Raw genomic sequence first — 17,023 nt, 5'->3', positions numbered from 1 at the left:
AAACTAAGTTTAAAGGTTGTGTTCTTAGCAATCCTTCAACACCTAAAAACACCCAAACATATTCATATGAAGGTGTCAATTAACACCTAAAGTACCCTATGTTCGTGAAAAAGTGACAGATTGAGAAAAGGAAGTGTTACATCCTATTTAATTTGCTAGTAGTCTAGTGTTTAGTGTAGTGAGTTCTCTCACAAACAGCAAAGCAGATGTATTTTTTATTCTGGTGTTTTTGCAGAATTTGACATATAACTTTTGCATACTTGTCAATTATTGCACTTTGAACACACAGGCCTACAGACTTTTATACAACAAGCCCCCGAGACTGAGCAGTGTCTTGAAAAATAAAAGCTTTTTTTTTCTTTTTTTTTTTTACTGACGTGGGAAATGTGACGTCCATATTCTCTGAACCGTTCCTCTTGGGACTGAAGGGTTTTTCACTAGAACCTTTAATTACAGTATGCCATGCCTCAAATCATTCTCAGATAGAATACCTTGTGAGGAAGTGAGAGACAATCGGCTTTATGTTTTAAAAATCGAAGTCTGTCTGAAGTTCCTGAATCCAGACGTCATTCTGTTGGAATCTGGCCAATTTATTCCCTTCCACGGTATGTCCCTAAAAGTACTCATGCATGTATATTCCAAAACAACTTCCTTGTAAAGTGGGGATTTCCTCATGCTGTCAGTTGACAGCAGACCTGGGTTTTTTTTTTTTTTCATAGGGGAGAGCCCTTTAGCAGGGGTGGGATTCACCTGCGGCTGTAAAACTCTCAAGTTACATTCTGTTTTGCCTTTCTGTTCTCACAGTGGCGAAATGTGTGAACTGTGTAAATTCATGCTGCCATTGTATCAACATTATTTTTTCATGAGCTGTTTTGCTATCACTATTTTATCTATCCTATAGGCTATTGTTTTATATTATATATCAATAGAACTATATAAGTGTATAGTATTATTTATTATGCTTTTTATTTATATTACATTTATTCTTTTAGCTGACGCTTTTATCCAATGTGACTTACCATTGCTATATATGTCAAAGGTCACACGCCACTGGAGCAACTAGGGGTTAAGTATCTTGCTCAGGGACACATTGGTGTCTCACAGTGGATTCAAACCCGGGTCTCTCACACCAAAGGCATGTGTCTTATCCACTGCTCCAATACTTTTTATTGTATTATTTCAGCATCATTTTATGCTATATAATACTTCATATTATTTATATTATTTATACGGGTGCATCTCAAATTAGAAATTCATGGAAAAGTTCATTTATTTCAGTAATTCAACTCAAATTGTGAAACTTGTGTATTAAATAAATTCAGTGCACACAGAATGAAGTAGTTTAATTCTTTGGTTCTTGTAATTGTGATGATTTTGGCTCGCATTTAACAAAAACCCACCAATTCACTATCTCAACAAATTAGAATACTTCATAAGAGCAATAAAAAATCTGGAAAGTATGTTAATTTACTGTACATGTACATGTACTCAGTACTTGGTGCGGGCTCCTTTTGCTCCTTTAATTACTTCCTCAGTTCAGCATGGCATGGAGGTGATGGATTTGTGGTGTTATGGAAGCCCAGGTTTCTTTGACAGTGGACTTCAGCTCATCTGCATTTTTTTGGTCTCATTTCTCATTTTCCTCTTGACAATATCTTATAGATTTTGTATGGGGTTCAGGGCTGGTGAGTTTGCTGGCCAGTCAAGCACACCAACACCAATGAAATTTAACCAACTTTTGGTGCTTTTGGCAGTGTGGGCAGGTGCCAAATCCTGCTGGAAAAATGAAATCAACATCTTTAAAAAGCTGTTCAGCAGAAGGCAAATTTCTTGGTAAATGGGTGCAGTGACTTTGGTTTTCAAAAAAACACAATGGACCAACACCAGCAGATGACATTGCACCCCAAATCATCACAGACTGTCGAAACTTAACACTGGACTTCAAGCAACTTGTGCTATGAGCTTCTCCACCCTTCCTCCAGACTCGAGTACCTTGGTTTCCAAATGATATACAAAATTTGCTCTCATCTGAAAAGAGGACTTTGGACCACTGGGCAACAGTCCAGTTATTATTCTTCTCAGCCCAGGTAAGTTATTATTCTTCTCAGCCCAGGTAAGATGCCTCTGACATGGTCTGTGGTTCAGGAGTGGCTTAACAAGAGGAATACAACAACTCTAGCCAAATTCCTTGACACGTCTGTATGCCTTGACTCCAGAATCAGTCCATTCCTTGTGAAGTTCACTCAAATTCTTGAATCGATTTTGCTTGACAACTCTCATAAAGCTGCAGTTATCTTGGTTGATTGTGCATCTTTTTCTTCAACACTTTTTCCTCCCACTCAACATTCTGTTAAAATGTTTGGATACAGCACTCCGTGAACAGCCAGATTCTTTGGTAATGACCTTTGTGAAGGGTGTCAATGATTGTCTTCTGGAAAGCTTTCAGATCGGCAGTCTTCCCCATGACTGTGTAGCCTCAACCAAACTGAGAAACCATTTTGAAGGCTCATGAAACCTTTGCAGGTGTGTTGAGTTGATTAGCTGATTGGCATGTCACCATATTCAAATTTTCTTAAGATAGTGAATTGTTGGGTTTTGTTAAATGTGAGCTAAAATCATCACAATTAAAATAATTAAACACTTATACTTCAGTCTGTTCGTATTTAATTTATTTAATACACAAGTTTTACAATTTGAGTTAAATTACTGAAATAAATGAACTTATCTAATTTATGGAGATTCACCTGTATACTGCAGTACACATTTACCCCAAAATTAATTGTCTCTTATTATAAAACATCAATTTATTGATTTATTTAATTTAATTGTGTGTTCGAAAGCACTGCAAACATCACTGCACTGCTACCAACACTAAATGTTTACATTGCCTCCAAAATGCAAAAGTAAAAAGTACAAAATGCAATGGCAGGCCTTAGTGCTCAGAATCTTTCTGCTTTAGTCACAGAGTGTAGTCCATTCAGTAGATCAACTAGGATTTTCTGTTTTGCTAATGATGCTAAGGTGACATTTAATCCGTCAAGTACGTAAGTAAATAAATGTCACTTGCAAATAAGAGGTAAACGTTTCGTCACTGCTGACATCACTCAATAGGGTTTGTGTTCTGAAGGAAGTGAAAGTCGAGCTGGGAAGTTCTGCCTGTTTGAGTCACGTTGTCATGGAATAAGACTGAGAGACAAACCAATTCCATGTTATTATCTGGGTATTTTCTCAAACTAAATTATGATGTATATATTAGATTAGGCTATATGAATTAAACTTATATTAATTATTATTTTACGCAACTTTAAAAAAAATCTCGAAAAGTGAAATAACTCTTAAAAATGTAATACTTTTACAGTTTTATCATGAATTAGCCTATCAATATCATCAATAATACGTCTTTAGAGTTTCAACTCTCTCTTCTTGGAAATGGGAAGCAGCACGTCATATTGTAGGCGGGTCTGCGGGAAGAAATTTCCCCATTGTTCGCTTCGCGCCTGTCAAGCGTTTAAGACCTCTAGCAGACGGTTTAGTGTCTTATTTTGTTTGTGAGACATCAACAGCTGGTTACAAGGATCGGTTATTACAGATATAGCAATGAGGACAGCTTTCATTCCTTGGGTGCTGGTGAGTGATGTATTTTACGCTTGAGTAACGCTTTGTGCGTGCATGTTAACTAGGCTACACATTAAAATGAATGGTGGTTATTATTGAACTTGCTAATATTCATTGTAACAATGAATCAGTTTCTATTTTTCATGTGCTGCATTTAGAACTCTTATATTGTCGTTGTTATTAAAACAGTGAGTCGTGTGTTAGCGTTACTTTCGCTTTCGAGTTTCGAGAATACTGGTCTTGGAGAAGCATTTAAAGTGTCTGGGTCTTATACACATATAAAAACATTTGCGTCGTCTGGTTGTTTAATAGTCATTCAATGCACTATTGTAAGGTTGCAGCCTTCTGTATTGAAAAGCGGTCATTCCGGGTGGGGATCTCGGGGACTTTCCGCATTGTTTTTGTAACGTTAATAAAGTGGTTTCGTTTTCAAGTTTGCCCAGTGTTTCTGTTTGGAGGTCTGAGGGACCGCATGCCCACTTAAATAACTCAAGAACACGCTTACATGTAAATATATGCTCAGTTCAATAAAGCTTATGACCACCCTTACGAAAATCAACCATGGTTTTACTACAAATAAAAACAAAAAATCATGGTTAGTTAAAACATGGTATTTATAGTAAATCTGTGGTTATACCATTTAGTCTGAAAACCACGGGTTACTACAGTTTTACTATAATAAAACCATGGTTATTTTTCGTTAGGGCAATTCAGATTATTGTCCAATTACAAGAAAACAAATTGACAAAAAGATTGAATCCAAGATCTGGTGATAATATACCATACTTAAAGATTAACAAGCAATTTTGTACCAGGAACACCAATTAGGTGAAGGATTTTCAGCACAACACAAGGGTTAATATTCTTCATGATGTTCTTTATGTATTTACCTTTGACAGGTCACACTGGTGCACCTCGTGTCATGTTGTGAGATGGAAACACATTATAAGAAGGATGAAAAATGCTGTAAGATGTGTGGACCAGGTATGTTGACGAACTGTGTAGCGTGTCAGGAAACTGATATAGTCTTTATAGAGGAAGTATCAGCATGTAGCCTCTACTTCCTTGTTTTCTATAAAAATACACATGAATAGTCTACAGTACCATATTGTTTTTATTGCCTTAAATTGCCTTAGTTTTAATAGTTTATATTGTTTTACATAAAAAAAATAAAAACAATAGCATCATGTTTTGCTTACTCGTAGCCCTAATATATGAATCTCTTAGTCTAATCAGAGCGGGTAGTTACTGTGATTGTGTCACAGGTAAGAGGATGTTGGTGGATGATAACTGCGAGGACCCTCGCTGTCAGGACTGCCAAGACGGAGAGTATCAGAGTGGCTTCACAATCAAAACCACATGTGAGCGCCAGCCCAGCTGTGACCCTAGTGAGTGTCCACTAGTTTAACTTTTTTTTTTTTTTTTACACAATTTGTTTAGATTAATGTATCTATATTTTTAGACAGTTGCACCTATTTTAGCATACTAGCAATATCTATAATAATATCTATAATTAATTGTTTAAAGAACTATTAATCTTACTATAAATCTTTAGTATAAGTTAATCAGCATTTGTAGATTATAAATAAAAGCAGCTACCAAGTGAATAAATGTAATTGGAAGGTCTCCGTGAAGTTACTCTTTATTTATTTTTTTCTCTTGATTTTCTTTTTTTAAATTGAATTTTCATTCAATTTTCAGATTTGCATTTTCTGCCACAAAATAAACCCAGCAAGACGGAGCTAAGCAAATGTCAGTGTGAAATTGGATACTACTGTACACAATCTGATGACTGCGACACGTGTATAAAACATACAGTTTGCAAGCCAGGACAGAGAGTTTTCAAAAAAGGTTTGTTCTGTCAGATTTGAATGTAAAACTACTTTTTCATGTTGATTCTGTCCTAATTTGTAACGTTACATTCTTATTAAAAAATGAATCATAATATCATGTCACAAAATATAATTTTAAATGTGTTGTAATGAATTTACAATCATTGTACTTCTCTAATTGGCCAAAGACACTTGAAAGAAGCTGAATGGTGTGGTATAGCTAGTGGTTAAATGAAAGCTTGTAGGTTCAGACCCTGTGCATACACTTAATTTACACTGAATACACACAAGAGTTTCATCTTTGCATCTTGTTACTCTGTATTTTGACAGGTGCATCATTTAGTGATACTGTGTGTAAGCCATGTGAAAATGGAACATTCTCCACCAGTGATTCTTCTGACACCTGCATGAAATGGAGCGAGTATGAAAAAGCCTTCTGATATTAAGTCCCTTTGTTCTCAAACTTTCCTCCAGGAATGTTAATAGAATCAATTAAAGTTATCTGGCAATTAATAACCTTCCCAAAATGGTAGCACAAAAACACTGTTTATACATCATTCATGAAATGTTTTAATGAAACATTAGTGCTTGGGCTTGGGTCCAACGTTTAAAAAAAAATGTCCCTACCTTCTAGTTTCAGATGGTTCAGAGAACATTCAAAAAGTAGCATTCCCATAATGATTCCATAATTATAAAATTGAATGTTCAATTAATGTTTCCTTTAACTTTCACATAATAAAGTGTTTTTTAAAACATTAAAAACTGGATGTTTTGAACTTTCTGAGAACATATAGAAACCGCTTTTTAATAGCATAATGGGAATATCTACCTAAATATTGTTAGAACAGATTTTTTTTTTTCTGCAATGTTGAGTGTGAAACAATTGGGTAACGTCATTGTTGCCCAAAAAAAGAATATATCTCTGCCTGATCTAAATTTATTTTTAACCTAATGCAATCTGGTTGATTCAGTCATTCTGAATGCAATAACAGAAATAATTCCCTGAAGTCTTTATATAAAACTTCCTGTTCTGTTCTGTTTTTTCCCCTCTAGATGTGAATCTGGATATTATCAAAAAACTCCTGGCAATTCGACCTCAGATCGGACCTGTGGTGAGTACACTGTTAAAAGTGCTTTCAGTCATTTGCAATCTTTGCCCGAAGTCAATATGAATCTTAAATAGTCAGTGGAATGGAAATTGTTGTTGATTTGATAGCTCTTAATGTGGACTAAGTCTACAGTCTTTATTTAAATTAAATTAAATTAAATTAAATTAAATTAAATTAAATTAAATTAAATTAAATTAAATTAAATTAAATTAAATTAAATTAAATTAAAAATATATAAAATACTTTATTTAAGCATTGAAAGTACATTAGTAAAATTGGAGAATTGTGTGGGCAGATTTTAGTTCCTGTATAGCTAAACTGGTGTGTTCACTTCTGAGAATAAACTTAAAAGATGGCTTTTTTCGCAAGAAGTACTGAAATGTTGTCAGTAGTAATGTTCTGATTTCCCATACTATTAGAAACGATGAAGATTATCATCCGAATTTGTTGTGTGTTTTGTTTCAGTGGCTGGTACAAACATTTACATCATTCTCCTTGGGGTGGGAGTTTTTCTTATAATCGTCGCAATTGTCGTATTCGTTTTCATAAAAAAAAGTAAGTGCTGCAACCTACTGATGATCTAATTCATGTATCTACAATTTCTCACAATCAATTCCTATGCACTGAAGTGCTCATATTCCAGCTTTTTATCATTAACCGTGTTTTTACTTTCTTCTAGGAAAATCTGGATGTTATAAGGTAAATGTCTGGGTTTGCCATTCAGTCGCAAGCAACAAAGGAAAGCAAAATTCTCCTGTTTAGAATTGAATGATAACGGTTATTTTGTTTTTAGTTCCCCAAAAAAACCATAGAGGTCTTAACACATGGAGAACCTGAAGATGTGGAGAAAGCATACCAACCACTAAATCAACAGCCTCAGGAGGACATTGACCACAGCGTACCTGTGAGCCCCACGCTAAGTAACTTGACTGACAATGGAAATTTCGTGGCACAAGAGGATGGCAAACCCACTATTACCCCAACTACTGAATCAAATTCATTTTTGTAGAGCACAGTCTTCTGCAACGCGTTACAACCTTCTATATACTGTATATACAGCATTACACTATAAAGCACTGCTTTACTCTTAATGTCTTCTTGTAATGTCTTACAAGATCAGTGTTCCCAGTTTCATTAACACTGCAATGTGACTGTTACAATATGCTGAAAAGCATTACAATAAAATGTGTTTAAAATGAAAAGCCATCAAATCTAATTAGAAGCCAACCAAAATGCAAACAGTGATGGATTCTAGTGAAGCTGGCTTCTTGCTTTCCATGGACACGTGCTACTGACACTTATTCTAAAAGAGTGGAGAAAAAAAGAAGCATTTCTGAGGAGATTTTCTGTCACATCAGCTGTAGTCTGCTATTTAAAAAAAATGCAGAATGTGCTGCAGAAAGACTGCACTGAACAAACACACATGCATCTCAGGGTTATTGTTTGCTACTTAATATTTATGACTAAACACTTATTCTGTGTTTTCCAAAATGCTTAAATATAGAAGTTTTGAACATTCAAAAAATTTAAGTTGGGATTGAAAATAATGTGGTACAGAAGTAGTGTATGTTATTATTATTATGTTTTCAAAATGATGTATATGTTTTTTTTTTATGTTGCTGTCTTTGAACTGTCATTTCAACTGTTAAGTGTTGTGAACTCAGGGTTGCTTGCATTTTGTGTAAATAATTCCATCCAGTTTATTTTTTTACTTTTATATTTTATTATTAATTTTGTATTAATAATAATTTTGTACATATTACATAAATGGCTGATTCTCTGTACATATTAAAAAAGTTCCTGATTCACCATAAATAATTACCTGTCTATCACTATACGATTTCCTCTCGCTTCTTATGAGGTGTGAAATGTCCTGGTGAGAAACTGATAAATCGCTCATGCATTGTGGGATACTCTGACTGTCCACAAGAGGCTGCCATTTCCATATTTGAGGTATTTTGTCACGAATCGATCTTAAAACTCACTTTTTGATCAAAGGAAAATCACAAGGTACACTATTTTTCTTGTTTTATCGTCCTTTGTTTATTAGAAAAGGTATACATAAATACATTTGGCATTGTTATTAAGGTCCCATTTTTTTATATATCTTAACAAACACATCTAAAAGTATCTTGTTGAACTATAAATAAGGTCATAATGACCATATGCTCGGATCGAGAAGCCCATTGATGGCTGATTTATGCAATGTATCTCACGCCATTGTTCAACGCCTCAATCCTTATCTCAATATCACAGCCTTTTGCCTGTCATGTTTAGACTGGGATTACACATCATTTGGGCCACTGGAAGGGGGGCACGGAGGAGATTGTTGTGCCCAGTGTGTGTTAGCTGTGAATATGTGCTCGGAGGGCGGGTGGGAGGTGCTCCTTTTTTGTACTCAGGGGTTTTCTCATTATCCTTGGATTAACAGGCCACAGGCCTTTGAATTTACATGGAGGCCATAGTGATTGGCAAGGAGGAGTTTTCCTTTTATCATTCCCTCTGCAGAGGGGAGGCCGCAAAAACAGAATATTGTCCCAAGGCCTAATCCCATTGGTGTGTTTGTGCCAGAGAGAGTTATAAAAGAAACCAAAGGATGCAAGATGTTTGATGCCCCATTCCTCGATGGAGCAGTTTATTTGACCTTTTTCTTTTATTATTATTTTATTTATTTGATCGTTTTAGTAGCAATAAAAAACGATGATTGGTGAAATATGCAAATTATTTTATTATTATTATTATTACTGCAAGTATTGTGATTGTTATATTCTAATAAATTGTTACATTTGTTTATTTTATTTTTTTGCCCTTTTTTGCATTAAAAGTAGTTTTATTCTATATTTAATTGTGAGTACCATGTTTATATATATATATATATATATATATATATATATGTGTGTGTGTGTGTGTGTGTGTGTGTATAATAAATATATATAATATAATATATTTAATCAAATCAAATTTTTCCACGTTTGTTTTCAAGTTTTCTAATATTATTTTCAGTTTTTAACGTTTTTCATTTGACTTTTTTTTCAGTATACTATTTATTTTCTCATAAGTCACTTTGTGCACTACTGATCCCATTGAAGCACTAAATGAGGGTAAAGGTAGAAGCCTCTGGCACTTTTCGTCTGTCAAGTCGTGACTAAACAAGAGAATAATCTTAATTATCACACTTTAAAACGGAACAATTCATGTCCTTAATCCGCGCTGCTTTGAATTGTTTTAACAGATCAGAGGCAGATATGCAAATCCCTTAATAGTGGCGTCCTCACTGATAACATGAAGCCTAAATCCAGCCTTGAAGTGAAACTCTGAGTCTTGATCTGTCTCCAAAATCTGAGAGCCCCTCTTAAATGACGTCAAGAATTATCATATATAAAGTTAGACAGTGAACTTGCATCCTTTTTAATTTTTTCGAGAGTGATCATGGATAGAGGAGTGACCATTGAACCGATAGATATCTGATTGGATGTGACTTTCGAACACATTACTGAAGCTTTCAAAAAAAATATGCCATGTTTTTTTTTTTTTTTTTTTTTTTTTTTTTGGCAGACAGCGAATGGCGAAAATTCTGCATTATTTTTTTTAAAGCCAATTACTGTCGAATTTGATTTACTAACAAAATTAAAAATTTATTTTATAACTTTTATTAGGCCTAGTTGTGGCCAGTTTTTTATTGGGTGAGGCGAGCCTTGGTATGCCTGCATCATGTTGATGCTTTAATTGCTTGTGTAAACAGCATAACTATCTGTATTATTTTTTATTTCGATTATTACATTTCATAAGGTTCATAATTGTTAAACGTTTAATTATGTTGCTGGTAACAAACACTTATTTAAATTAACTGAAATTTGAGACTTTTCGTAACTTATTGCTCTAATTAATGGGTCTTTAATTATGACTTTAAGAAACTACAGCATTGCAGCTGTTAATCGAGTGTAAGCTGTAACTAAACCTAAAAGCAAAACAATTAAACACGTTATTATTATTATTATTTAATAACAATTTCAACGCAACTCGTATACGAGTTATATGATTTAAACAAACCCTAAACCACTACCGAAGACTTTAACCATAACCATTGACCACAACTTTTTTTTTAATTTTTCAACGTTTTATTTTACCAAAAATAAGTCAGCAAGTAAATGCATTTATAATTTAAACAAAATATCTGTACAATATTTACACAATAGGTCTGCGCATCATTTGGGTGAAATCTTGTAGCCCATGCAAACTTCCACAACAAAACGTTCCCAATTGTTTTTAAAGTGCATCCAGAATTGAGTCTATAGTGTCTCGGATTAACGGATTCATTGAGTTTGTTTGAGCAGGTCATGTGTGGAGAGGTTCACAGGCGAGTAGGATTCCCGTGAAGGCCACCCAGCCCACCACCTCCCGAAGTCTGGACTGTGGAGATGTTTCAGATCGCTGGGTTTCTTGACGATATCTGAAGTCGCGGTTTCCGCGAGAGACCAGATTTTAGGTTTCTGGACATCGACGTTTTGTTTACACACCTCGTTTTTGCTCTCACGCGACGTGTCAGACTTGTCACTTTCCTTTTGCTGATCCAGTCCTTCCGCTAAACGGCCCTCGACCGACTTTGACCCCGCGACATCCTCCTCGTCGTCATCAACCGTTTGAGGATCGATTTCATCTTCATCCTCCGTGCCTTTCCTCAAAGACCCCTCCTCTTCGCTCTCACCCTCCTCTTCCTCATCCTCCTCGTCGGACTTTCCTTTGGAGGCCCAGCTGACCCGGTTCTCTTTCTTCAGGCGGCGCCGGGCGTTGGCGAACCACGTGGACACCTGCGTGAGGCTCATTTTGGTGACGATGGCGAGCATGATCTTCTCACCTTTGGTGGGATATGGGTTTTTAAGGTGCTCGCTGAGCCAGGCCTTCAAAGCGCTGGTGCTCTCTCTGGTGGCCACTTTGGTGACCCTACTCGGGTCATCAGCTGGCATGGGACGATATGGAGAGTAATAGGGTCCTCCACGTCCGAGGAGAGCTTGATACGGAGATGCAGCCTTCAGGTCATAGGAATTGCTCTGAAAGTAAGCAAGAGATTCGGTTTTAGATTATGAAATATATGCATATAAAGAATAATTTTTCAGTTTGTCGTGTTTTTTATTTCCCACATGCATAAGGCTATACAGTGTGTAGTACAAAATAAAATCTTAAAATTTGCATATGCAATATATAATAATATAATACTTCAGAATACTTACAATGTGTGCCATGTGTCCGGGATGAGGATAAGGGATGAAACTGTACCCCGGTATTCCTGAGAAAGGTAAGGGAACCCCAGGCATTCCCACAAGATGTTGCGGTGGCTGTTGCATTCCGGGCGGACAGCCCAGTAATTGATATCCAGCGGGCATGCTGATGTTCCTGTCCATGAAGAAGTTTCCAAACCCCGTTGGAGAAGCAGGCATCCTTATTCCCTGAGCTCTGGTGTTTGAATGACACTCCCTCGAGTTCACGGGCGCTCTTTATAGGCGGAGCCGCGCCAGTGGGCGGTGCCATGGTGGTTGATTGACAGCTGTGATCGAAAAGCTTTCACTGGGGCTAAATCCCTTCAAAGGAGGATCTCGGTTGTTCCTTTTGACGGCATCTAAAAGTCTTTAAACTCACGACGCTTATCTTACGTTTATCCTGAAGAGTGGAAAATATTAGAGCTCCATTCGAAAAAAAATTCTTTTTTTTTTTTTTCTTTTGGGAAATGCTCCTATATGAGATTTGTGATTATAACTATGAAATTTTATTAAACGATTTTATTAAAACCATGAAAGTAAGCTTCACGCAGAGAAATCACTTAAAATGTTATTTTACATTTAATATAGCCTATTTTGTTTTATTTGTTTTACTTAATCTTTATTGCATGTAAACACTTTAAATTGAATTGAATGATGCTCAGTTTAGAGAAGCGATTGAAAACCGTCGGAACAGCTACAAATGTCGCACATTAACGTCTCAGAATAAACTTTTTTCCAACTTGCTGAGACTGTTTCATCTTTTTGTCTGAGCAAACCGATACAAGACACGACTTGACAAGCCATTATCAGAATTTGATTAGCAACACGGTGCAATGTGTGTCTGAGGCGTTCGAAAAAGCAAGAAAATATCTTGTATCTTGTAGATTAACACCGATCTGGAAACTTTAGGTGCTTTGATTTGAAATTAGATTTTGTGCAAGTAAAAAAAATATATATAGGCTATATATATATATATATATATATATATATATATAATTGCAGATGTATTTAACTTGGGTTGCACGTTTGATTCATAGGTATAAAAAGTAGATTACATTTAATTCAATTTTAATAAAAAATTTAAAAAATTAAAAATTAAATTTAGATTTTTTTAAATAGATAATATTTTCGTTAAACTTATTAAATTGTTTTATCAGATACAATTTTGTGTCTACTTCATTTACAAAGTATACATAAAAAAAAAAAGTTTAGCCTACACGTACATTTTTTTCTTTTGTTTTCTAATCCAATAGGCTAAACTAGTCTAAAAGCGAAATTATTTTTCTAATTTCATTTATAGTCTAAATCATTTCTGCACGGTTGCAAATGATTTTTTTTCTCTCGGTTCCAAACGACCCTGGACTATGAATTAGTCTATTTGGTTTTATTGTTACCGAACATCAAACCTCTTTTAAAAGCGGATGACTTTGCTTTTGCCCACAACAAACTAGTAGGATACAATTGGCGTAATTAAATAGGTTAAAGCGAAACAGGTGTCGACTAATGTATATGGTAATTGCAGCATAACACATGTTAATGTAGAGAGATACTCAGATAAGATTAGAATTCCTAAACATACATACCAATGCCCTGGAGAGAAAAGCACAGCAAACAACCCGATAGCAGGGGGTGCATGCTCTCTGACATTGGAAATACAAGTTTTTTGTTGAAACCTGCTCTTTAATCTGTTATCTAGTAAACAATGCTGGCATGCATTGTTTCCTAAAACTTTGATAGAGTCTCAGAATTAAGTTTAGATGCATCTTATGTATTATTTCAGTAGTGTATCTGATGAAAAGAAGTGTTACTTACCTTGATCTTTGTCATATATGTTCATAACCTTTTATTTGGAAATGTTTATTAAGATTTTGTATGGTGAGGTTGTGAAGGTGTGAGACATTTAAGGGCTGACAGACGGACAGATGAGTTTGGAAGCAGGGTGGGGTTAAGATCCCTTAGGGCCAAGAGCAAATTTACTCACCTAGCACAATGGTAAAAACCGAGAGCAAAGAGCAAAGAGCAAAGCTTATGCTGCATCTCTAGAGATAAGCAGCTCAGGGCTGTGATTATTGTGTTCCTCACACACATTAAGCGTTCTCCTCTCTTTCCTCTCTTCTCACACACAATACAGGTGTACTCATGTCCTGACAGGTCCAGTTAAGACTGTTTGCTCATGCGATGCCAGTCATTTGCAGAGAGGAGAACAGTGGGAGATAGCAGACCGACATACTTCAGATAAGAGATGAGCTTTTCCAGTCTTTAACCACAGAAAAAGCAGAGAAATCAAGATTGGTGTGAGTGGAGATGTCTCCTGAGAGCTTAATTCAATTTTGTTTCACTCTACTGGAACTCCTCCCGTCAAAATCCTCATGGTTTGTGTTGTGGTTAACCAAACAGATCAACCAGATTAATCAATACAAATCAACAACTGCAGGATCAGAGAAAAAGATGCCGGTACTTACCAGCTTAGTGTTACTTCTTCACACCAAGGTCTGCTGGAATCCTCAAATCATCATAAAATATGTTTACTGAAAAGATATTTTCATAGGTCATGATTAATCAAATGGACGATAAATAAATATAATTAATGGATACACTTATATACAGTTAGTTTGTATTTAAAACAAATATGCATAGATACATAAAAATGCACTATATAAAAAATATGCACAAAACCTGGTTTTACTTAGAAAATGGCTACTGTAAAATGGTTTAGAAAATAAAAGTAAATAAAATAAAGCAACCATGCAAATGCATGGTAATTAAAATAATAATAAACTAGATAAATAATCTCATAAATAAGCAAGCATAAAACTTGGTTTTACTATGACATACTCAAAATGGATATAAAAAAATACAAATATGGTAAATAAAAAAGCTTATAAATAAATAAGCAAAAAAATGTGGCTTTAAAATGGAAGTTAAAATAAAAAATAACTATTACTAATGAACTAAATAAACAGAAATAACATGCAAATGGATGGAAAATTATATATATATAATATATAAAGTGTCTGTTATATTAATTTTAATTAAAATTAATTTTATTAATAGAATTTAATAACCATAAAAATACACAGTAAATAAAAAGTAAAATAACCCCATTTATATAAGGTAAAGAATTCTAATTTCAGTTTATTTCATGTATATATATATAAATAAAAATATATAATAAAAAAAAGATATCTGTAATAAATCTATTTCTCAAAGCTTGAATTAATAAACTATAAGAAATAAACCATATTTTATACTGGTGAGGAAATATAAATCTTAAACATGTCTAGACAAAACCAGACTGGTCTGTCTAGGTACTCCAAAACTGAAAATTAAATCTGCATTTTACCCAAATGGAAATTTTGCAAATGGGAGGATCATCCATTGAGCGCAGTATGTGTGTCCTAATGAGTAGATAATGACAATGGGCAGAGGTGTGACTTCATTTAGCGCTCATCACATACCACTGAGCAGACAAAAGGCTTGAACATCTCATTAGAATGGCCAATAGTCAGGTGTCAATAAGATCTGTTAACAAAAGCATGAAGGGAATCCACAGAGAGTTTCACACCTTCCACATGTTAGTTTTTCTTTCTGGAAGTAGGTCCTTGTTAAGTCGTTTTGAGGCGAGAAGAGGTCAAATTTAATTAAACACTGTGAATCAAGAAAGAATAAAAAGAATAAAGAATAAAAGCTAAAAACGAATTATCACATTTATCTTTTACTAAATTATAATATAGAGGAATTTAGTCTAAAGAAACAAACTAATGAATAAAGCCAGATGTTACTTTAAGGAGCTATTTCCACCTAATATGAACTCTAGAAAAGACTTTCATTTTGTTTTTGTTTTTTATTGAGTTGTATTAAACATATTTGAATATTGACCTAAATAAAAGGTTTTAAGTCATTTGAATGTCATGAAGCATATTTTTCTAAGTAAAAAAACCTAAAGCAATTCAAATAAAATTGTGTTTGTTGACTAAATTGCCCTTAATTCTTTTAAAATTCACCTTTCTTTTATGTGGGGCCATTTCATTACAAGACAGGTCTCATTTTAAATGGCATGCGCTCATAAAAGTGTTGGTCTCCTAAAACAATGCTGTTGTTTTTAGCGTTCAAAACCTCATTTTGAGAGCTAATGAGCTATGCCAAGTCCACAGGCCCAAACAGAGGGAAGTTAGCTGAACGTGAATGTTATCAGTCTTTCCCACCTCCCCTCTATCAATCACCCCCTCCACTATCCATCTATCTTTTGTCATTTGTGTTATCAGCCCCACTCTATCACTCTTCTTTACAGAGAAGTGACATTGCAAGTACTCACCAATGGGAGGATGCCTTTGTTAGGGGTCTGGAACGGGCCCGCCCACTCCTCTTTCTCTTTTTGGGGTGTGATTTGATTGACAGCCCCCGCATGGGGTGAGTGACAGGTGGTGTTCGTTAGCCTGCGACAGGCGGCATGGTGGCTGGAGTTTGTGCTGTAGATTGGGGCCCATCTACATTAGCATCCTCGTGTGTGGTGGAGAATACAGTGCACTGCGTCCATACGGCCTCCAGATTCCTGCGACATGTTCTGCTGCTTGAACGAAAGACGGGGATGCTGCGAAAATAAGTACAGAACAAGACAGTAACAAGAGAACACCCTCAGTTCAATGAACAGAAAGAGAGACAGACAGAAAAAATCTCAAATGTATTAAATAGGCTGATATAAATTTTATAAATAAAAAGGAGATGGATGGATGGATATGCATTTGGTAGATTAAATGTATTAGATAGATAGATAGATAGATAGATAGATAGATAGATAGATAGATAGATAGATAGATAGATAGATAGATAGATAGATAGATAGATAGATAGATAGATAGATAGATAGATAGATAGATAGATAGATAGATAGATAGATGGATAGATGATAGATGGATAGATATGCATTTGGTAGATTAAATGTATTAGATAGATAGATAGATAGATAGATAGATAGATAGATAGATAGATAGATAGATAGATAGATAGATAGATAGATAGATAGATAGATAGATAGATAGATAGATAGATAGATAGATAGATAGATAGATAGATGGATAGATGATAGATGGATAGATGATAGATGGATAGATATGCATTTGGTAGATTAAATGTATTAGATAGATAGATAGATAGATAGATAGATAGATAGATAGATAGATAGATAGATAGATAGATAGATAGATAGATAGAT

The 17,023-nt window shown here is 34.9% G+C and overlaps 2 protein-coding genes across 2 annotated transcripts; one reads left to right on the top strand and one right to left on the bottom strand.

Annotated features, from left to right (window-relative positions):
• Positions 1-3,459: 3,459 nt before the first annotated feature.
• Positions 3,460-7,647, top strand: LOC128012032 (tumor necrosis factor receptor superfamily member 5). Its single transcript, XM_052594950.1, has 9 exons — positions 3,460-3,627; positions 4,515-4,599; positions 4,881-5,003; positions 5,317-5,466; positions 5,778-5,868; positions 6,501-6,559; positions 7,022-7,111; positions 7,236-7,255; positions 7,350-7,647. The coding sequence occupies exons 1-9, from the start codon at positions 3,598-3,600 to the stop codon at positions 7,563-7,565; spliced, it is 864 nt and encodes a 287-aa protein (XP_052450910.1). The 5' UTR covers positions 3,460-3,597; the 3' UTR covers positions 7,566-7,647.
• Positions 7,648-10,089: 2,442 nt separating this feature from the next.
• irx7 (iroquois homeobox 7) lies at positions 10,090-12,706 on the bottom strand. The gene is made up of 2 exons (XM_052594949.1): positions 11,785-12,706; positions 10,090-11,604 (listed from the first exon to the last, which is right to left on the bottom strand). Exons 1-2 carry the CDS (start codon positions 11,989-11,991, stop codon positions 10,870-10,872), a joined length of 942 nt encoding a protein of 313 aa, XP_052450909.1. The 5' UTR covers positions 11,992-12,706; the 3' UTR covers positions 10,090-10,869.
• Between the last annotated feature and the right edge of the window lie 4,317 nt (positions 12,707-17,023).

Source organism: Carassius gibelio, chromosome B23 (assembly GCF_023724105.1).
Source record: "Carassius gibelio isolate Cgi1373 ecotype wild population from Czech Republic chromosome B23, carGib1.2-hapl.c, whole genome shotgun sequence".
Lineage (NCBI taxonomy): Eukaryota > Metazoa > Chordata > Actinopteri > Cypriniformes > Cyprinidae > Carassius > Carassius gibelio.
Note: the sequence above shows the minus strand (reverse complement) of the source record. Positions and strands in the feature narration are given on the sequence as shown.